The sequence below is a fragment of the Salvelinus sp. IW2-2015 genome, linkage group LG26 (genome assembly GCF_002910315.2).
Source record: "Salvelinus sp. IW2-2015 linkage group LG26, ASM291031v2, whole genome shotgun sequence".
NCBI classification, from domain to species: domain Eukaryota; kingdom Metazoa; phylum Chordata; class Actinopteri; order Salmoniformes; family Salmonidae; genus Salvelinus; species Salvelinus sp. IW2-2015.
The window spans coordinates 35,853,177-35,875,770 of NC_036866.1; the positions used below are offsets into that span (position 1 = coordinate 35,853,177).

At 42.4% G+C, this 22,594-nt stretch overlaps 1 protein-coding gene across 3 annotated transcripts in view; it reads left to right on the top strand.

The window, feature by feature from the left end:
• mtss1la (MTSS I-BAR domain containing 2a) overlaps nucleotides 1-6,925 on the top strand; it is a 46,052-nt gene extending 39,127 nt beyond the window's left edge. For 2 of the 3 annotated variants that reach the window (XM_070435251.1, XM_023971993.2), the window contains exons 10-14: nucleotides 1,353-1,427; nucleotides 1,702-1,857; nucleotides 2,267-2,440; nucleotides 2,648-2,816; nucleotides 2,959-6,925. In XM_070435251.1, coding sequence (XP_070291352.1) covers nucleotides 1,353-1,427; nucleotides 1,702-1,857; nucleotides 2,267-2,440; nucleotides 2,648-2,816; nucleotides 2,959-3,866 — 1,482 coding nt within the window. In that variant the 3' untranslated portion in view covers nucleotides 3,867-6,925. The remainder of the gene's footprint in view (nucleotides 1-1,352; nucleotides 1,428-1,701; nucleotides 1,858-2,266; nucleotides 2,441-2,647; nucleotides 2,817-2,958) is intronic. The other variant, XM_023971995.2, reaches the window with a different exon arrangement.
• The last annotated feature ends 15,669 nt before the right edge of the window (nucleotides 6,926-22,594 follow it).

A 22,594-nucleotide genomic window follows, 5' to 3' on the forward strand; every position in this document is an offset into this window, starting at 1 on the left:
TTTACATACACTCAATTAGTATTTGGTAGCATTGCCTTTAAACTGCTTAACTTGGGTCAAACGTTTCGGGTAGCCTCCACAAGCTTCCACAATAAGTTGGGTGAATTTGTCCATTCCTCCTGACAGAGCTGGTGTAACTGAGTCAGGTTTGTAGGCCTCCTTGCTTGCACATGCTTTTTCAGTTCTGCCCACAATTTCTATAGATTGAGGTCAGGGCTTTGTGATGGCCACTCCAATACCTTGACTTTGTTGTCCTTAAGCCATTTTGCCACAACTTTGGAAGTATGCTTGGGGTCATTGTCCATTTGGAAGACCCATTTGTGACCAAGCATTAACTTCCTGACTGATGTCTGAGATGTTGCTTCAATATATCCACATAATTTCCATCCTCATGATGCCATCTATTTTGTGAAGTGCACCAGTCCCTCCTGCAGCAAAGCACCCCACAACATGATGCTGTCACCCCTGTGCTTCACGGTTGGGTGGTGTTCTTCGGCTTGCAAGCCTCCCCATTTTTCCTCCAAACATAAATGATGTTCATATCGATCTCTCCTCTTCTGACCCACTGGGAATGTGATGAAAGAAATAAAAGCTGAAATAAATAATTCTCTCAAATATTATTCTGACATTTCACATTCTTAAAATAAAGTGGTGATCCTAACTGACCTAAGACAGGRAATTTTTACTAGGATTAAATGTCAGAGATTGTGAAAAACTGAGTTTAAATGTATTTGGCTAAGGTGTATGTGAACTTCCGACTTCAACTGTATTTCAAATAATATTTTCAAATGCATGGGAGTGCATTTTAATCAGTGTACTTTCAAATACTTTCATGTGCATTTCCAAATACATTACAATATTCAACTACTTGTCTTTTCAAGTAAAAAATATGTAAATTCATACTTCCAAATGTCTTTAAAAGTAATTGAAATATCCTAAATAGTATTTGAACCCAGGTTTGGTAACGTGAGAATCGTATTTTTATCCTCTTTCTGGCTGGTATGTGTTATTACTTATACCATCAAGCCTGTAAGATGATGCTAGAGTTTTTCTCCTTGATATAGTATGAATTATTGTGGCGGATGGCTGTTGAAATTTCTCTGTAAATAGAATGGGCATCAGGGAGGGAATCCGATGCAATCTTCCATAGCAAAAGAGCAATATTGTGTGATGGTTTGTTGTGGAAGAGTAAATAGTTCCTTGAGTCATATTCTTTCCCCTCTTTCCCATTATTTCTCCTCCCTCTCAATCTCACTCACTTCTTGTCACCTTTCTCCATCTCTCCCACTCCTCTTCTCTCTCCATCTCCTTACTCCTCTTCTCTCTCTCCGTCTCTCTGATTCCATCTACAGAAGTCCACCAGCTCAGCCTCCTCTGAGGCATCAGAAACCTGCCAATCTGTCAGTGAATGCAACTCTCCCACCGCGGTTAGTACAGACAGACAGACAGACAGACAGACAGACAGACAGACAGACAGACAGACAGACAGACAGACGACAGACATTCTTAAAATAAAGTGGTGATCCTAACTGACCTAAGACCGACCGACGACACCGACGACCGACCGACGAGCCGACAACCGACCGACGCGACCAAGACCAGACAAGCTGTGTGACATATCTATGGCTTAAGAGGCCCAGAGGGATCTTGCTATAGTATGTGATGAACACGATGACTCAGACATGTCTGTCCATTCCGCAGTTTGGCTCGGGCTCATCCTTCGGTACCTTCCGCCCCGCTCTCTCACACACTGGCTCCATCAGGCCTCTCTCTGTCATACTTCCTGGGTCCCCCACATTTAACCGCTCTCCTGGATCCAAAACCCCCTCACCCATCTCAAAGGTTCCTAGCTGGAAGGTTTGTTTTAATTTGCTGCTTTTCCGTTTTAATCTTTAATTTGCTTAACTGCTTTTTTCTTGGCTTTAACAACTCATTTGCATAACTCATGATGCATAATATCTTCAGGATCCATTCTGTTGTCGAATTCCGCTTTCAAATCTCTCATGCCAAAGATTTGCTAAGCTGAGCGGACTTTGCTAAACTCATTGTAATAAAATATTCATGCTTAGGGCTGAGATCTATTTGTGTAGACAGCACAAGCAGATTTGGTACCATGCTGTTAGAATTTAACCTCTTCATGGACCCTCAYACTGCTTCCATTGTACCACAATGGAAAAGACTTCTGAACTGCTGAATGATAGACATGTCCAATCCAAGGGTACATTGTTTAGTTAATTTCCTCATTGCCTCAATAATACTGCCACAGGATTGGTCTAAAACCAGTACCTACGAGCCCTCATTGGCTACCACTCTGCAGCAAAGGAGAGAGTCATTGGACAGGATGAGGGAGCAGGAGGTTCCTTCCAGTCCTAAAGGGTTCTCTGGGATGCACCCAGACACTCATAGGTCCAGGATGGCCCAAGCTACTATAGCAGCCAAGGTAATGATGAGCACACATTGGATGCAGTAACAGTACTCAACAATCAGCATGAGTTGTTGAGATGTAGATTTTAATGTTTGCCACTACTACTATTGTACGGTAATGTGAGTCTCCTCTCTCTTCTCTCTTTTTCTTTCTTTCTCATTCTGTTTTCTCTCTCTCTCTCTCTGCGTGTGTGTGTGCGTGTGCGTGTGTGTGCGCACACAGCACGGCGGTGAGGCCATGTCCCCAGCAGCCAGTACACTAGCCATGGTACTAACCCGTGGTCTCAGTATAGAGCAGCAGAAGAATAGCAGGGAATCTCTGCAGTACTCCAGTGGCTACAGCACCCAGACCAACACACCGTGCTGCTCAGAGGACACCATCCCCTCACAGGGTAACATACTCTGATCAACACCAGATAACCACACGTATCCCTTCAAACAGTAGTACCTGAAATTGTATAGAAAATCCAATAGGATCCGGCTGTCTCATGCATACGGCCTGATCAGTTTGAATTCATTCTCTGCTGTTCTCAGGGTCTGACTATGAGTGCTACTCTCTGAACGGGGACGCTGATACCGGCAGGGAGGCTGACTTCGACAAGTCCTCCACCATCCCCCGCCACAGCAACATCGCACAGAACTACCGCCGCATGATCCAGACCAAGAGGCCGGCCAGCACCGCCGGGTTACCCGCCGGAGTGAGCCCTCCTGGTGGTATGCATGGAGTGATTTATGGGGGTGATGGAGGGCGTGACGGGAGGCACGGAGCCATCACCTCTGGAACAGCCACCATCCGCCGGACCCCCTCCTCCAAAACGGGGGTGAGACGCACCCCGTCCACCTCAGGCCCCATCGCCATCCGCCCCCCCATCGTTCCAGTCAAGACCCCCACGGTGCCAGACTCTCCTGTCTACTCCCCCGGTTACTCCCCCAGCTACTCTCCCAGCCTTACCCAGAGCATGGGCAGCGAAGAGTACCTGTATGGGGACGAGACTCCATCCAGTGCCCTGGAATACATGAAGGCCTCCCCCAAGCGGCTGAGCCTACCTGACACCACCGCCTGGAGCTCCGGAGGGGGGCTGGACCAAAGTGTCTATGCCCAGCAGCCCCCTGGCATGACAGGCCTCAGCCTTGAGGAGGACCCCCAGCTGGCAGCCAACCGCCACAGCCTGGTGGAGAAGATAGGAGAGCTCGCGGCCAGCGCCCACGCCCTGGGCGAGGGTCAGTTCCCTTTCTCCTTTTTGGACCCTCTGCCAGCGGACCCAATGGGTACCAAATCTGTAACCCAACACCCACAACAACCACCACACAGGCCCCAGGAGGGCGTGGACATGCTGGTGTCCATACGGAGAGGTGTGAGGCTCCGCAAGGCGGTCTCCAACGACAGATCAGCCCCCAGGATACTGCAGGATACTGCAGCAGCATCCAGGATACTGCGGTAGTATCTACTGGGACTGACCACAGAACTGTGGTGCCACTGCAAGCTCTAGTAGTGAAATGAATGAACACTCATCCTGTACAGGAAAAGACTGCATGAAATGAAAGGGAAAACGAGTGTCAATGTGTAAAGATTCAATGAATGGCCATGGGTGGCCAATGGACAAATGTCATGTAATGAATTGCGTACAAATATATTTTTATGTCGTATTCCTATTTCCCTTGATGTCTGTGGGCTTAGTGGCTGTGGTTGTCTATTCCCTCTCCTGTCTCCTGATGAATCAGCTCAGGCACCTTTCCTTTAGACTCAGTGATCAGGGCCTGTATTCACAAAGTGTCTCAGAGTAGGTGTTGTGATTATAATGAATCTATAATACAATTATATGGACAATGGTGCTGAGAGATTAGTGTATTTTGAGGTCTSTTTGGTTTGGTTTCGATTATATATACAGTACGAGTCAAAAGTTTGGACACACCTACTCATTCAAGGGTTTTTCTTTATTTTTACTGTTTTCTACATTGTAGAATAATAGTGAAGACATCAAAACTATGAAATAACACATATGGAATCATGTAGTAACMAAAAAAGTGTTAAACAAATCAATATATATATTAGATTTTAGATTCTTCAAAGTAGCCACCCGTTGCCTTGATGACAGCTTTGCACACTCTTGGCATTCTCTCAACCAGCTTCATGAGGTACAGTAGTCACCTGGAATGCATTTCAATTAACAGGTGTGCCTTGTTAAAAGTACATTTGTGGAATTTCTTTCCTTCTTAATGTGTTTGAGCCAATCAGTTGTGTTGTGACAAGGCTGAGGTGGCATACAGAAGATAGCCCTATTTGGTAAAAGACCAAGTCTATATTATGGGAAGAACAACTCAAATAAGCAAAGAGAAATGACAGTCCATAATTTCTTTAAGACATGAAGGTCAGTCAATCCAGAAAATTTAAAGAACCAGAAAGCGCTATGAGGAAACTGGCTCTCATGAGGACCGCCACTGGAAAGGAAGACCCAGAGTTACCTCTGCTATAGAGGATAAGTTCATTAGAGTTAACTGCACCTCAGATTGCAGCCCAAATAAATGCTTCACAGAGTTCAAGTAACAGACACATCTCAACATAAACTGTTCAGAGGAGACTGCATGAAACAGGCCTTCGTGGTCGAATTTCTGCAAAGAAACCACTACTAAAGGACACCAATAATAAGAAGAGACTTGCTTGGGCCAAGAAACACGAGCAATGGACATTAGACCGGTGGAAATCTGTCCTTTGGTCTGATGAGTCCAAATTTGAGATTTTTGGCTCCAACCACCGTGTCTTTGTGAGACGCAGAGTAGGTGAACGGATGATCTCTGCATGTGTGGTTCCCACCGTGAAGCATGGAGGCATTGTGATGGTGTGGGAGTGCTTTGCTGGTAACAATGTGAGTTATTTACAATTCAAGGCACACGTAACCAGCATGGCTACCACAGCATTCTGCAGCGATACGCCATCCCATCTGGTTTGCGCTTAGTGGGACTATCATTTGTTTTTCAACAGAACAATGACCCATCACACCTCCAGGCTGTGTAAGGGCTATTTCACCAAGAAGGAGCATGATGGAGTGCTGCATCAGATGACCTGTCCTCCACAATCACCCGACCTCAACCCAATTGAGATGGTTTGGGATGAGTTAGACCGCAGAGTGTGGAAAAGCAGCCAACAAGTGCTCAGCATATGTGGGAACTCCTTCAAGACTGTTGGAAAATCATTCCTCATGAAGCTGGTTGAGAGAATGCCAAGAGTGTGCAAAGCTGTCATCAAGGCAAAGGGTGGCTACTTTGAAGAATCTGAAATATATATTGATTTGTTTAACACTTTTTTGGTTACTACATGATTCCATATGTGTTATTTCTTAGTTTTGATGTCTTCACTATTATTCTACAATGTAGAAAATAGTAAAAATATAGAAAAACCCTTGAATGAGTAGTTGTGTCCAAACTTTTGACTGGTACTGTATATATATTTTTTAACATTAAATGCACTATGCATTATGTGGGTTGAATGCTGTATCAACTCAGAATAAAACAATTCATCAAAGTCCAATGAGGGTATTGACTGCCCATTACTGCTTATATTAACCATCGTTTATTCACATTATTTTACTTTAATAAAATATTTCAGTTGTTGTGTATATAAACATGTTTTATTTGATTACTTTATTATTTAATTCCAAGTCATCATCTCATCTCCATAGTGCTGCTGCCTATGCTGTCTGACTAAATCACTATTTTAGTAGTTCTTCAAAGTAAATAAGGCATACTTTTATGACTGCTGAATACCAACTATCAAACACTTAAATTATGTATTTTCAAAAAAATACCGCATGAAGCGAGAGGTCTCTCGATCGCACATTAATCTGTCTCTTTTACGTAGTAGGCGTAAAAGAAACAAACCGGATCAGTAGGCGCGCAATGGATTGTGGTCATTGTAGTTCATGTTTTCTGAGCTTAACAATGTAGAATATTGGCCTGTTGGAAACTACTACAACATCACAGAGTTCGGGCTTGATCTGATTGTTCTTTAGAGAAACTGCATAATGTGTGCATTGAGCTTACAGAAAACTGAACAAAATGGACTTCAAATAATTGAACCAACGTCTGTCAATGAGTTGTTAAAATACGGAAAAATATCTGAAATGTCAGTTAATCACTCCACTAATGGACAAGGCTGCTTTTATCCTAGATCAGCACTCCTACTCTTAAATGCTWTATGAATATGGGCCCAGGAGGTCATTTCAAAATGGCAGTTGAATGCTGTGTCTTATTGTGTGTGTACTAACACAGCCATCTGTTGTCTGAACGTGATGGGGCTAAGTTGCTCTGTGAGCCTGTCTGTATGTTATGTTGTGTATTATTATACTGATGTATGTATTGCCGGTTGTATCATAAGCTGAACACCAATGTATGTTACATATCGGAGAAATGTAAAAGTCATGTAAATTAGGAGCAATGTGGCAGTGTTTTTATTGCTGTACTGTACTATCAATTTATTCTGCAATTAAACCAACCTTTTCCTGTAGAGGGATGTTGCCCTTTATTTTGAGTCTGAGATTTTATATGATGCACAAAAATGGATTGAGGTTTTACAGTTTTTATGACAGCCTATAGGCTAATTGAAAATCCAAGAAAGTGTAGTTTTCTTATGGAATTGTTATTAGGCTATGTAGTAGTTTTAGATGAAGGAGCAAAGGGTGAAAAGAGCACATGGTTATCAGGACAGGTGGAGTAAGAGCCATTTCAGCCTGGTCTCATAGACTAGGCATAACACACTAATTGTAAATCTGGGACATTCAAAGTACTGTAGTATGATATGATACATTTGGTATGGTTATACTAGACGGTTACTTAAGGAAAAAACATAAAGATGGCCTGTCCGAATCTCATCAGGGACAACTTTAGCATATGAGCTAATAAGCAACTTTTCAACTACTTACTACGTTTTAGCTACTTTTTAACTACTTAGCATGTTAGCTAACCCTTCCACTAACCCTAACCTTAACCATTTTAGCTAACCCTAACCTTAACCCTTTAACTTAACTCCTAACCTTAACCCTAACTCCTAACCCCTAGCTTAGCTAACGTTAGCCAGCTAGCTAAATGAGTGTTAGCCACCTAGTTAACGTTAGCCACACCAAATTGGAATTCGTAACATACCGTACCAGTCAAAAGTTGGGACACACCTACTMATTTTTTTCTTTATTTTCTACATTGTAGAATAATAGTGAAGACATCAAAACTGTGAAATAACACATATGGAATCATGTAGTAAGCAAAWAAATGTTAAACAAATCAAAATATATTTTATATTTCAGATTCTTCAAAGTAGCCACTCTTTGCCTTGATGACAGCTTTGCACACTCTTGGCATTCTCTCAACCAGCTTCATGAGGAATRATTTTCCAACAGTTTTGAATGAGTTCCCACATATGCTGAGCACTTGTTGGCTGCTTTCTTTCACTCTGTGGTCCAACTCATTCCAAACGATCTCAATTGGTTTGAGGTCGGGTGATTGTGGAGGCCAGGTCATCTGATGCAGAACTCCATCACTCTCCTTCTTGGTCAAATAGCCCTTACACAGCCTGGAGGTGTGTTTTGGGTCATTGTCCTGTTGAAAAACAAATGATAGTCCCACTAAGCGCAAACCAGATGGGATGGCATATCGCTGCAGAATGCTGTGGTAGCCATGCTGGTTAAGTGTGTCTTGAATTGTAAATAACTCACAGAAAGTGTCACCAGCAAAGCACCCCCACCTCCTACTCCTCCATCCTTCATGGTGGGAACCACAYATGCAGAGATCATCCGTTCACCGACTCTGCGTCTCACAAAGACACGGCAGTTRGAACCAAAAATCTCAAATTTGGAATCATCAGACCAAAGGACAGATTTCCACTGGTCTAATGTCCATTTCTCATGTTTCTTTGCACAAGCAAGTCTCTTCTTATTATTGGTGTCCTTTAGTAGTGGTTTATTTGCATAAATTCGACCATGCAGGCCTGATTCACGCAGTCTCATCTGAACAGTTTATGTTGAGATGTGTCTGTTACTTGAACTCTGTGAAGCATTTATTTGGCCTGCAATTTCTCAGGCTGGTAACTCTAATGAATTTATCCTCTGCAGCATAGGTAACTCTGGGTCTTCCTTCCAGTGGCGGTCCGTATGAGAGCCAGTTTCATCATAGCGCTTGATGGTTTTTACGACTGCACTTGAAGAAACTTTAAACGTTCTTGAAATGTTCCGCATTGACTGACCTTCCTGTCTTAAAGAAAAGCTGTTCTTGCCATAATATGGACTTGGTATCTTAACAAATAGGGCTTTCTTCTGTATACCACCCCTACCTTGTCAYAGCACAACTGATTGGCTCAAACGCATTAAGAAGGAAAGAAATTCCACAAATTAACATTTAACAAGGTACGCCTGTTAATTGAAATGCATTCCAGGTGACTGCCTCATGAAGCTGGTTGAGAGAATGCCAAGAGTGTGCAAAGCTGTCATCAAGGCAAGGAGTGGCTACTTTGAAGAATCTCAAATATAAAATATANTTTGATTTGTTTAACACTTTTTTGGTTACTACATGATTCCATATGAGTTATTTCATAGTTGTGATGTCTTCACTATTTTTCTACAATGTAGAAAATAGTAAAAAATAAAAATAAAAAAACATTTGAATATGTAGGTGTGTCCAAACTTTTGACTAGTACTGTTTACGTTTTGTAAATTAGTAACATATGGTATATTTAGCAAATTCTTAACATAACATACCAATTATAATTCATAACATATCCGAAATGGATGATGGACATCCATACCATACAAATTGTAACATATCATGCTAATTGGAGTGTCTCGGCTGTACATACAGAATGATACGAAATGCGCTGAGATCAAGTTGGCCATTTTGATAGGATCTATGATAGGATCTATGATAGGATCAAGATGTTTCTCTTGAGCTGTAATTTCTTACAACTAAAGAGCAGTCTCACTTGTCAGGTGGTGCATGTGTATAAGGTCACAGGTAAACAGGTAGCAATCATGCATGGGTGAACAGGAGATACATTTTGCTGCTACTCACAAGATTACTCTACTACAAACCATCACCACAAAAAAAAATATACACTTGAAATAGCCAATAAAGGTGGGCTCTCCCTGACAGGACACTATGAGACTGAGCACTTAATAATAACCAGAGAGGCTGCGATATGTTGACTRGACAGAAGGTGGCGCCAGACACCTTTCATCTGCTTTTTGAAGCTTGACCGAGTGGGCGAGATTTTAAAGCCACAAGAAGAGGACATCCAGCGCGACAGGCGTGGACGGTGGACTTTCCCGAAACTTGGCAATCTATATTCCTATATGGCTTAACAAATGTATAAAAAATTATTAGTACGTTTCCCCCACCTTCATCCAGAGAATGAATTATACAATAKAATTATACAATAGAACATATTCTAATGATCTCGCCTTCATATGATGAATGGGACATTCTGGAAAGTATTTCATCTGTTTGTATACGCATCAATTCTTTTTAGTCTGAATAGTACATCATTATCTAATTCCCACATCTACCATCTCTCTCAGATAAATACAATATCTGAGAGAGACATCTAGTACTGATTATCTTTTCAGTTCATTTTTAATGACATAATTATCTCCCAGCTCCTCTCATAGTAGAGGAATTCATTTAGTGAACTAGTAGGATAGCATGATTCTGTCAGAGCGGCAACAAGGTCTCCTTTTAATCAATTATTATTTGTGAGTGTAATCACTTGGCTTGGACTCAAGCTCTTCTAATCAGTATGGCCATAAGAGAGCCTCTCCGCTGAGCTTCACAAGAGACCCTGTTGGCGCAAGGCCTTGTGTGTTTTTGTTAGTTAGAACCAGCCTATTAGGGAGACAATGTTGTTACTATCATTTACAATGACATAGGCCTATGCTATTCTCTGTGCTTCCTTCGTGACTAATTGTCTTTGAGATGGAGGAATGTGAAGAATATATTCTCTCACACACACACATTGGAAAACCAACCAACAATAAAACTTTCACTCATCTCAGTCTGTTCTTTGATCCTTCGTTGCAGAAGATGATACTGTATATGACGACCCCCCCCCCCCCATGATAATTTACAAACGTAAAAGACTAAACTTGATTTTGAATGTGATGCTCTGTTCATAACTAATGAGTATCTTCTTAACCGTTCATTAATGCACAATGATCACTTCTATGCCGTTACAGTGTAGCTGAAGTAGTTCACTAGATGGTCCCTTGAGGGAGGCTTACAGCTCTAGGCCAATTAGCAATAGTTGAAATATCTTTATTTATATAGATTCTTTATGGCTACAGTAGTTTCCCAAGGCTTTTATTGAGGACTAATAGCCTGAAGAGCTACAAGCAGAGGAATACTACTTAGTGTGCGTGTGTGTAGAGTCAGTATGAATGTGTGTGCATGGAATGTGTGTGTGAGCAAATTAAGTGTGTGTGTGTGTGTGTGTGCATAGATGGACCTGTGTGTCAAGATTTTGATCGTATGACTTCATTTGCCCTTTTTTTATTTAACAATTATTATTATTATTAAGTCATACAATCAAAATCTTGACAGACAGGTCCATGTATTTGTGCACACACACACCACACACACACACACACACACACACACACACCAACACACCACACACACACACACACACAACACACCACACACACACACACACAACACACACACACACACACAACACACACACACACACACACAACAACATGCACACACATTCCTACTTACTCTACACACACGCACACCCACTCACGTAAAATCATAATGTACACTGCTACTACTCTTTAATCATACACTGAGTGTACAACACGTAGCGGTGCGTGGGCAAAATCACTGGGGAAGCCAAGCCAGGGATAAAAGCCATATTACAACCTATTTGTTGTGATAATTGTGTTGTTTGCCCTATAAGCTGTTAGTTCATATGCCGTCATTCACGTGATATACAGTGGGGAGAACAGTATTTCATACACTGCCGATTTTGCAGGTTTTCCTACTTACAAAGCATGTAGAGGTCTGTAATTTTTATCATAGGTACATTTCAACTGTGAGAGACGGAATCTAAAACAAAATCCAGAAAATCACATTGTATGATTTTTAAGTAATTAATTTGCATTTTATTGCATGACATAAGTATTTGATACATCAGAAAAGCAGGACTTAATATTTGGTACAGAAACCTTTGTTTGCAATTACAGAGATCATACATTTCCTGTAGTTCTTGACCAGGTTTGCACACACTGCAGCAGGGATTTTGTCCCACTCTTCCTACAGACCTTCTCCAGATCCTTCAGGTTTCGGGGCTGTCGCTGGGCAATACGGACTTTCAGCTCCCTCCAAAGATTTTCTATTGGGTTCAGGTCTGGGGACTGGCTAGGCCACTCCAGGACCTTGAGATGCTTCTTACGGAGCCACTCCTTAGTTGCCCTGGCTGTGTGTTTCGGGTCGTTGTCATGCTGGAAGACCCAGCCACGACCCATCTTCAATGCTCTTACTGAGGGAAGGAGGTTGTTGGCCAAGATCACGCGATACATGGCCCCATCCATCCTCCTCATAACAGTGCAGTCGTCCTGTCCCCTTTGCAGAAAAGCATCCCCAAAGAATGATGTTTCCACTCCATGCTTCACGGTTGGGATGGTGTTCTTGGGGTTGTACTCATCCTTCTTCTTCCTCCAAACACCGAGTGAGGAGTTAGAGCAAAAAGCTCTATTTTTGTCTCATCAGACACAGACCTTCTCCCATTCCTCCTCTGGATCATCCAGAGTGTCATTGGCAAACTTCAGACGGGCCTGGACATGCGCTGGCTTGAGCAAGGGGACCTTGCGTGCGCTGCAGGATTTTAATCCATGACGGCGTAGTGTGTTACTAATTGTTTTTTGAGACTGTGGTCCCAGCTCTCTCAGGTCTTGACCAGGTCCTGCCGTGTAGTTCTGGGCTGATCCCTCACTTTCCTCATGATCATTGATGCCCCACGAGGTGAGATCTTGCATGGAGCCCAGACCGAAGGTGATGACCGTCATCTTGAACTTCTTCCATTTTCTATAATTGCGCCAACAGTTGTTCCTTCTCACCAAGCTGCTTGCTATTGTCCTGTAGCCCATCCCAGCCTTGTGCAGGTCTACAATTTTTATCCCTGATGTCCTTACACAGCTCTCTGGTCTTGGCCATTGTGGAGAGGTTGGAGTCTGTTTGATTGAGTGTTGGACAGGTGTCTTTTATACAGGTAACGAGTTCAAACAGGTGCAGTTAATACAGGTAATGAGTGGAGAACAGGAGGGCTTCTTAAGAAAAACTAACAGGTCTGTGAGAGCCGGAATTCTTACTGGTTGGTAGGTGATCAAATACTTATGCAATAAAATGCAAATGAATTACTTAAAAATCATACAATGTGATTTTCTGGATTTTTGTTTTAGATTCCGTCTCTCACAGTTGAAGTGTACCTATGATAAAAATTACAGACCTCTACATGCTTTGTAAGTAGGAAAACCTGCAAAATCGGCAGTRTATCAAATAATTGTTCTCCCCACTGTATAGGCCGGGGTGAAAGTAAATGTCAAGAAAACTGTAGGCTACTACACCACTTTTTACCATTACCACATGTCAGAGGCATGAAAATGAGAGAATGGACTTGAAAATGGGTGGTATTTCCTATACTCCAAAATGCAATGTGGTTAGACGTGAACACAGAAAAAGGCTGAGATGAGTGGTCGACACCGTACAAAACATTAAGAACACCTTCCTAAGATTGAGTTTCACTTCCTGTTTTGCCCTCAGAACAGCCTCAATTTGTCTACAAGGTGTTGATAGAATTCCACAGGGATGCTGGCCCATGACTCCAATGCTTCCCACAGTTGTGTCAAGTTGGCTGAATGTCYTTTGGGTGGTGGACCATTCTTGATACACACGGGAAACTGTTGATTGTGAAAAACCCAGCAGCGTTGGAGTTCTTGACAAAAAGCGGTGCACCTGGCACCTACTACCATACCCCATTCAAAGGCACTTACTGTAAGTATTTTGTCTTGCCCATTCACCCTCTGAATGGCACACATACACAATCCATATCTCAATTGTCTCAAAGCTTAAAAATCCTTCTTTAACCTGTCTCCTCCCCTTCATCTACATTGATCGAAGTGGATTTCACAAGTGACATCCATAAGGGATCATTGCTTTCACCTGGATCCACCTGGTCAGTTTATGTCATGGAATGTGCAGGTGTTCATAATGTTTTGTACACTCAGTGTATATGTTGATGGCTAGTCACCCTACCCTTATACATATCTAACCCTACCACGCCACTATCCCTGCACATTGTAAATATGGTATTGGCACTGACCCTGGAACTGACCTTGTATATAGGCTACTTACTTTCTCCTGTTCTTCTTATTTCTATTTCTTGTGTGTTTTTGTTCTACTTGMCGTATAGTAGTACTGATATAAATTACTGCATTTTTGGGAAAGCGCAAGCAAGAAAGGCATTTCACTGTACTAATGCACGTGACAATAAAAACCCGAAACTTTTCCTTTGAGGAGTGCAACAGGGAATCTATAAATGTAGAACTGAACTACAATAATAGTTCTGATGCCTAGTCATTCACTTAGGGTTTCATTCATTCCTTGGTTCATTGCTTCGTTCATTGTTTTGTCCATCCGTCTGTCTGGCCATCCATCCATCAATGTATTCATTCATTTGTTTTATTTTTATGAAGGCAGTTAACCTTCAGAACACAATGCAAGGCCATGGCTATCGTCCCTCTCCTTCCTTATTGTTCAACTCATCCAAGCAAGGTGGACATTCCGCAGTTCAGGGGCATCCCCTCACTCCATCCCTTGCTGTCTCTCTCTCCRTCTCTCTCTCTCTCTAAGGCACAGACAGAGCACAGACACAGGTAAATGTGCTACATCAGTTACAGTAAGTACTGCTCCTGTAACACACTTCAACCATTGCCTTTAAGAAGCTAAAGCTGCTTCTACTTGAGTGAAGGGAATGGATTTGGTCAATTATTCATTAAGGGGGAATTCAGACATGAGTTAGTGCAGAGTGGGGTAAGTTGAGCCATGTTAACATTCAGTATCACTCAGTCAAGGGAAATATAAAATGATTTCTAACAAGGATATCTACATATAGTTCAGGATGTTGTGTATCCCTGGAAATAGTTATAATGAATGTAAACATTACAGTCTCTTGGCACAACTTACCCTGGGTATGGGGTAAATTAAATCTTTATTTCCCAAACACAATTCAACACAATCACTTTTTTGTCTTAATCATTTAAAACTTATTTTAAAACAGGCTTAACACCTAACAAACACTTTGTACTTWAAAAAAATCACTTTTAACATAGACCAGGCCCTGGTGTTACCACATATCCCTGCGACAATGCCTTGCATTATGCCTGGGAAGAGTACACTTAAATTTGCTCAACTTGCCATTGGCTCAACTTACCCCATGGCAAATATTTGGACTATATTAGCCCACACTGCTACAAGGATGCAGTTGCATGCTAGGTTCAGGACCTCATATTGAAGCTTATAGAGACCCCAACTGATGCATAGAACAATCTTTAAATGATCTACTTTGGTTTAGATCCAAGCATCATGAAACCTCTAACACAACAAATTAAATTTGTCTTGGTGAAAACCTAACTTGCTTACGACTTTTTGTTTCCATTACTGCAGTTGTGTTGTTTCTTCCTTCACAGACTCCATGAAATTACCTCTTCCTAAATATTTGATCAAATTATTAATTTTGTATATGGTTTCCTAAAAACAAGCGGTGGCTCAACTAAGCGCTTTGCTCAAATTACCCCCACTCTCCCCTACGCGTGCATAAAAATTACTTCATTCCCTTTTAATGCACTTTCCTCTCTACATATTCTGACCTTGAATATATGCATGGGGAAAATCCAGTGCCAGCAAGGTACGCGTTTGGGGTGRAGATCAAATAATTGGAGGTGTAGCGGGTGTGTGTCTACAGATACGCCATATTCTGACCTTGAYTTAATTCTCTCATAGTTCCGCCAGCTTTACGTGCGAGGAAACGATGAATAAGGTCGACCAACCTGTTGGTTGCAAGTGGAAAAAMATCACGTGTTTTTTGCCCGATAGAAATAAGACCATTCTCGCAGGAGGCAAATGTGAAACCAGTCATATGGCAGCAAACTGAATCAAATCAACATGACTGGTGTGCCGCTTCCTACAGTGAAGTATATGAAATGCTGTGCCGTTACGCAGAATTGAAATTGTATAGCCTTTTAAATAATTTGCAGGGATGACTCTTTGACGCAAGCCAAATGAGATGACAAGCCAAATTCGTGCAGTGACAGTTGGGCCAAATGTAACCTCTGTGTGCACTACAATGTTTTAATTTCAGCCTGGACTTTTCTTCATTTTTTGTAATATATTTTTTTTAACAGATATTAGCCATCAAACGTTATAAACTGTCACTTTAATGGGCTTTTTTGTTGTTGTTGTTTTCTCTCAATATTTAGCCTACATTTGGCATCATTCCATTACATCATTAGTTTTCCTTTTCCTCTGTCATGTCCGTGTGGTTGATCCTGTTCCGGTTCCTAGCAATAGTGCATCATATTTAACGTACTACAAGTTGTTCCATAATTTGGGACATGTAGCTCACTTTATGGAATCATAATGGATTGCAAACCAAGCATGGCAGTTTAAACCTGGAGCCTGGCGCCAGATTTATCCGCCGAGTTGGGCCTATTTCTTTACCTCTTCCTCTCTGGCTGTAGTTGGTCTCCGCCGCCTAGCTCATGCAGCAAAGCTGCTCTATGAACAAGGGAKTGTTTGGTGGGAAAGGGGCCAAAACGGAGAGTTATGCTAATTGTCGCCATCTACATGGGAGGTGTGAATTGCAGGCTATTACCATGTGCTATGTAATCAGGTAGAATAATAATAATGAATGCCATTTAGCGGATGCTTTTATCCAAAGCGACTAACAGTCATGCATGCATACATTTTACGTATGGGTAGTCCCTGGAAGCAAACCCAATACCCTGACATTACACACGCCATGCTCTACCAACTGAGCTACAAAGGACCACATTAGCCTAGCCATTAGCCTAAACATGATACATGTGCATCCAGGTCAGTAGAGGCTGGTGGGAGGAGCTGGAAGAGGATGGGCTCATTGTAATGGCTGGAATGGAAAATCGGAACGGAGTCAAACATGTGGTTTCCATATCTGTGATGTGTTTGATACCGTTCCATTGATTCCATTCCAGCCATTACAATGAGCCCATCMTCCTATAGCTCCTCACACCAGCCTCCACTGATCCAGGTATACTTATGTGGGTGAGTCAACTTATTTGAATTACATTTCATATGATTGAATACTGTACATATCCTGATGTACATACAGTATTGTACCTGTTAGATATTTGGGGCTTCCTGGGATGAGCGAGTTAGCCAGCATGCTGTTATTTTAATGGTTGCATTAACTCCCTGCTGACAGTTATTTCAATGCTAACAGACAAATCACGAATCTATAGCCATCAACATACTGTTGTCCTGCGCATTTAATGTGCTTYCTTGTGTCTATTATCAGTTACTTACATTTACTGTATTTTGTACAACACTGAACAAAAATATTAACGCAACATGTATTGTGTTGGTCCYATGTTTCATGAGCTGAATTTTTTTTWACAGAAATATTCCATATGCACAAMAAGTTTATTTCTCTCAAATGTTGGACACAAATATGTTTACATCYCTGTTAGTGAGCATTTCTCCTTTGCCAAGATAATCCATCCACCTGACAGGTGTGGCATATCAAGAAGCTTATTAAACAGCATGATTATTACACAGGTGCACCTGGTGCTGGGTACAATAAAAGGCCACTTTAAAATGTGCAGTTTTGTCACACAACACAATGCCACAGATGTCTCAAGTTTTGAGGGAGTGTGCAATTGGCATGCTGACTGTAGGAATGACCACTAGAGCTGTTGCCAGAGAATTTAATTATAATTTCTCTACCATAAATCACCTCCAACGCCATTTTAGAGAATTTGGTAGTACGCCCAACCGGCCTCACAACTGCAGGCCAGGTGTAACCATAACGCCCTTTGGTGGGGAAAAACTAATTYTGATTAGCTGGGACTGGCTCCCCAGTGGGTGGKCCTCTGCCCTCCAAGGCCCACCCATAGCTGCATCCCTGCATGCCRATGATTGTTTTGAAGGACTAACACAGTTGGAAAGCCTTCAACCAAAAGTGAAAGAAAAGGCAGAACATGTCCCATCATGCTTCACCCAATACTCACCATTGGGGAAGGCATTTCTTAATTCCATTCCTTTACTTTTGATGTGTGTGTATTGTTGTGAAATTGTTAGATATGACTGTTAGATATTACTGCACTGTTAATGCTAGAAACACAAGCATTTCTCTACACCCGCAATAAAATCTGCTAAACACRTGTATGTGACAAATAAAAATGGATTTGATTTGATTTCAGAACATTATCAGGAACCACTGGTACGTTATTGATAYTGACCCACAATTGAAACCCATTTTTAAATATCCCCCACGTATGTTCCCCAAACGTGAGAGACTTTGTGGTTAAATCTGATTACCCACCAGAGAAAAAGCTAACTTTCTTGGACAAGGTTCCGGAGGGTAATTACAAATGTGGGCAATGTGCTCAATGCAGCTTCACGTACAAGTACAACTCATTTACCCACCCCCGCACRGGACAAAGATTTAAGATCAATTGTCTGAATACCTGCATACCCACCAATGTTATTTACATGTTGAAATGTCCTTATGGTCTGTCTTACATAGGGAAAACCCGTAGAAGCCTTAAGACAYGGATCAGTGAGCACTGCAGCAACATACRGACAGGTGARACAAGCAATCTGGTTGCTGTTCATTTTGTACTAGCTTGACATCCTATTAGTTCTCTGAGATACATTGGAATAGAAATGATCAAAATGTCACGCAGGTTAGGGGACATTGAGAGGAAACTTCTTCAAAGGGGATCTTTCTGGATCCACAGGCTGAACACTGTCTCCTCTTGGCCTTAATGCCTGATGAAGACCTAAGGGTCGAAATGTTGTATCATTAAAATCACCTGGGAGCATGAACAGCAATGTGTGGCGTTTTCCTTTCTGTTTTGCATCCCTGCCCAGTCATGTGAAATCCATAGATCAGGGCTTAATGAATATATTTCAATTGACTGATTTCCTTATATGAACTGTAACTCTGTATAATCTCTGAAATTGTTGTATGTTGCGTTTATATTTTTGTTCAGCTATTTTTTTGTCATTGTACCCAGTCTGATACTGACATGCGAGAATCCCGAATCTACAGCCATCAACATACCGTCGTCATGCATATCTAATGTGCTTCCATGTGTCTGTCGTCAGAATAATCACCAATCAGCTGGGATCGCTGGCTGTACAGTCCTTTCTTTAAAAACACAACACAAGAGTGTTACGAAGTACAATCACGTCTGTTACACTGGTGCTGAGACCAGTCTTCTTCTCTTCCCGGGACGTCTGCTCCATTTGAAGTCGAAAAAAACCTTATTACATGAAACAAAATGTTGAATCATTTTGAGACTACAGGAGAAAGGTTCACTGCTACGTTAAAACAACTGCAGTAATGGTTACTTTGATTGTCAACAGCCTTTTGGCCATTGAGGTATTCTGACTGTAGAAAAACAGGGATCTCAATTTGTCCCAGTTCAGGCAGGCAGCATGCGAGGGAGCCCTTACCTGGTGGTGGGTCTGGAACCTGGTGGTGGGTCTCACCCTTTTCAGTACACATAAGGGAACATCTCCCAAAGAGCTCGTTGCGCACCGGTGTAAGTTAGGTCTTCCCTGAGCTGGCAAGGTGGAGAAACCTGCTGTGCTGCCCTTAAGCAAGGGAGTTAACCGCCAACTGCTATGATGCTGATTAAGGCAGACCCCCCACTTCTCTGATTCAGAGGGGTTGGGTTATTTGTGGAAGGCACATTTCGGTTTAGTGCATTCAGTTCAGTTGTGCAACTGACTAGGCATCCCCTATTTCTGTTGTAGGAGGGATGATAAAAAGGTTTCTCGCTGATTTTGTATTCCTCACAGGTTTTTTTGAAGTGTGTGTGTGTGTTCAACCTGTTGGTTTTTCATCCCTGCAGGCAGAATCTCTGCCATCTTCACACACACTAAGTACACCCCGCTCCCTTAGGTGTGCCAGTTTGTGCTTGCTCGTGTCATCTCTTACACTGATAGTTGCAGTAGTGCATTCATAATGTAATATGATATATAAAAATGGTGTCATTTTTTTAATGACATTCAGATCATCATTATGAATATGGMATTTATACATGGTAGTTGTGGTCTCTCTCTCACAGCAAGTGAGGTTAATACAGAAACAATATGCACTCATATTCATTAATAATTGATGTACCTAACACAGTTGTAACCTCTTAGATCCCATTAGGATAGAGAAGCATCCTCTTTCTGTACTGGCCAGGAAGAACCCCTTGACCCCCTTCTTCCCAAGCGTGTTGCACACTGCCGTCATGGATTTAACAATGGGCAGAACTCCCTCCAGCCAATGCTTACACCAATTCAATGTTTATAAATCCATGACAGGGAGTGTGCAAGTTTGGGGGAAGTGTGAAAAATGTAGATGTACCGCAAGTGTCTGTCTCACCTCAGAGGTTACAGGAGAGTTCTGGATGAAACCAAACATCCAGGTTCCATCATGTTGTTACCCTCTTATCTAATTTTTGACACTATAAACAATTTGGCAACATCACATTTTAAGTCCGTACCCACATATTTAGCTGTTGTCATATTGTCATGAGCCATAAAATTGCTGTGAGAATTTGTGTGTTGCACTTGAAGATAACAATGTAGAGGGTGTTCTGCTGGCTGGGTAGGCATGGACCAGTGACAGTGTTGATTGTTCACACTCTGCTGAACACAGAACACAGGCAGCACAGAGCTACTGCCCAGTTTGCAAAGCCCTTTTCTCACTCTAGTAAAAGGCTACATCTCACAATACAAGTATTTTTGTTTGAGTTCTCATTTACAGCAGCCTAACCTTGAGTCCTAATTTGCCACTATGTTGTCCATTCATATTGTCTCTACCATTTGTCATGTTCCTAGCTTTCCACATTACATTGAATATCTGAGTTGGAATTGACTGTGCCAGGAGAGAACTGCTTCACCGTCTGTATTTGACTCACGCTAAGGCTTCGGGCTAAAGAGTGGAGATCAATAACTGAGAGTGCTCAATGGTTCATGTTTACACAAGTAGTTTATTTGGTCACAGACGTCTTAACCGCGGTGGAACGTACTCGATCCCAGGACCCAAGCAGCTACCAGGCGGTCACATGGGGTGGGGTTCTCCGAGAATTCCGTCCCTATGCGCCACGCCCCCGCGCTTGKCGCTGTCCAGCACGCCAGGGCTGAACGCTGCTGGTAGCGAGCAACCAGTAACTGCCTGCAGCGGTGGACTGCACGTAGTCCTGCATGGAACAGCGACAGACAGTCGGCAAATCTCACCGGATACTAAGGTGAAAGTTCAGTAGACCCAGGTCAATTCACGGAGGAGACATCGGACAAATATGTGACATCTTTTTGATTTTACCAGACGGGGGCATTTTATTTTTGCCTTTCATTGATTTGCTGTCACACATGGAACTCCTGAACCATTCGGTGGTACAACTTGYTACCACCATGCTTTTGTATATTTTATTGACTTACTGTCTGTTTGTTTTTGGATATAAAACGGATGATCGACTGCCTTTCTTTCATGGGCATGTATTTGAGAACTCGCCGAAGGCATCAAAAGTGAATGGACTAAGCATTCCTGTGAAGCGCATCAACGCGCAAAAATGGTGTCCAGAATCGGGAATGCACTTGAAACTCTATGGGAATGGCAGCGARGATTTCCACGTATTTGCCCACCACAAACAGGGAAATATATTGCTTAAAACTTCCAGGATTTTGGACAGGGAAGAGCGCTACGAATACCTACTGAGTGTAAGTTTGTGTTGCCAAACATGCGTTTCAGCGGGCCATGTTGTCTTTCAGGTTGCGTCGGTGAAAGTGGATGTTTTGGACACCAACGACCACGAACCCACTTTTCGCAATGCAGACTTGAAATTAACTTTGAATGACGCGACTCCACTCCGGTCTGTSGTTTACACGATGGAAGCGCTTGATGCGGACAGTGGAAAGAACGCAGAGTTGACGTACTTCCCTGTTCCCAAAAACGGCAGTTTCTACGTGGTACCAAAAACTGGCGAAGTTTTGCTGATGGACTCCCTACTGGGCCTCCCATCTGCAATCAAGTTCTATGTTTTTGCTAAAGACCATGGTTGGCCCTGCAGAATCAGTAAGGGTGTTGAGATCACGGTTACCCCACGACAGTGGTGCCCACTGCGCCCAGGCCAGACAGGGGAGTTGGGCAGCCTGGGCAGGGCAGGGCGGATGCATAGGGCATTGTTGGACTCTGGTAGCATGGTCTTCCTCAATGTCTCCGAAGATGCAAACATCGGTTCTGTCGTTATGAGCCTGAGCCCAGCCAGGTTTCAGGCAGCCTCCTTTGAGCTGGTTTATCCGAAGACAGATATTACCCCAATCAACGTGGGAAAGGAGAGTGGAGATATCGTGATAGCCATGCGCCTGGACAGGGAGACTGAACCGTTCATCGAAATCACTGTCAAAATACAAGATGAACGAGGTGTGTACTATGTACTAAATCTGCACTTAACTGGGTGCATGTCTCCTGTGCGATATGTGCAGAGTGGTAATTCCATAATTTAATGGAAAAACGGCTATTACGCATGCATTATATGGCACTTAATAGCGCAGGATTTTACGACCATCTGGATAGCTGAATTACAAGTCTCCCTGCAGTCACCATCCCTCAGTAATGCCCCAAGAGAGCATAATATACATTAGGACACTGACACTGGTCAGAAAAAAAGCTTTTAGAGCGGACTAGCTACAATACATTCAACAGGTACACATGACAAGGAATCACATTACCTGCTTCCGTGTGAGGAATGTACACAGATTATTTATCATTATGACATGCTCATACATTGATATTACGAACCTCATGTTTATGTATAACTCTAACAGCTATATGAACTTTTAACAGCTATTTTAATTATGGCTAAATAACTGCTGGGTA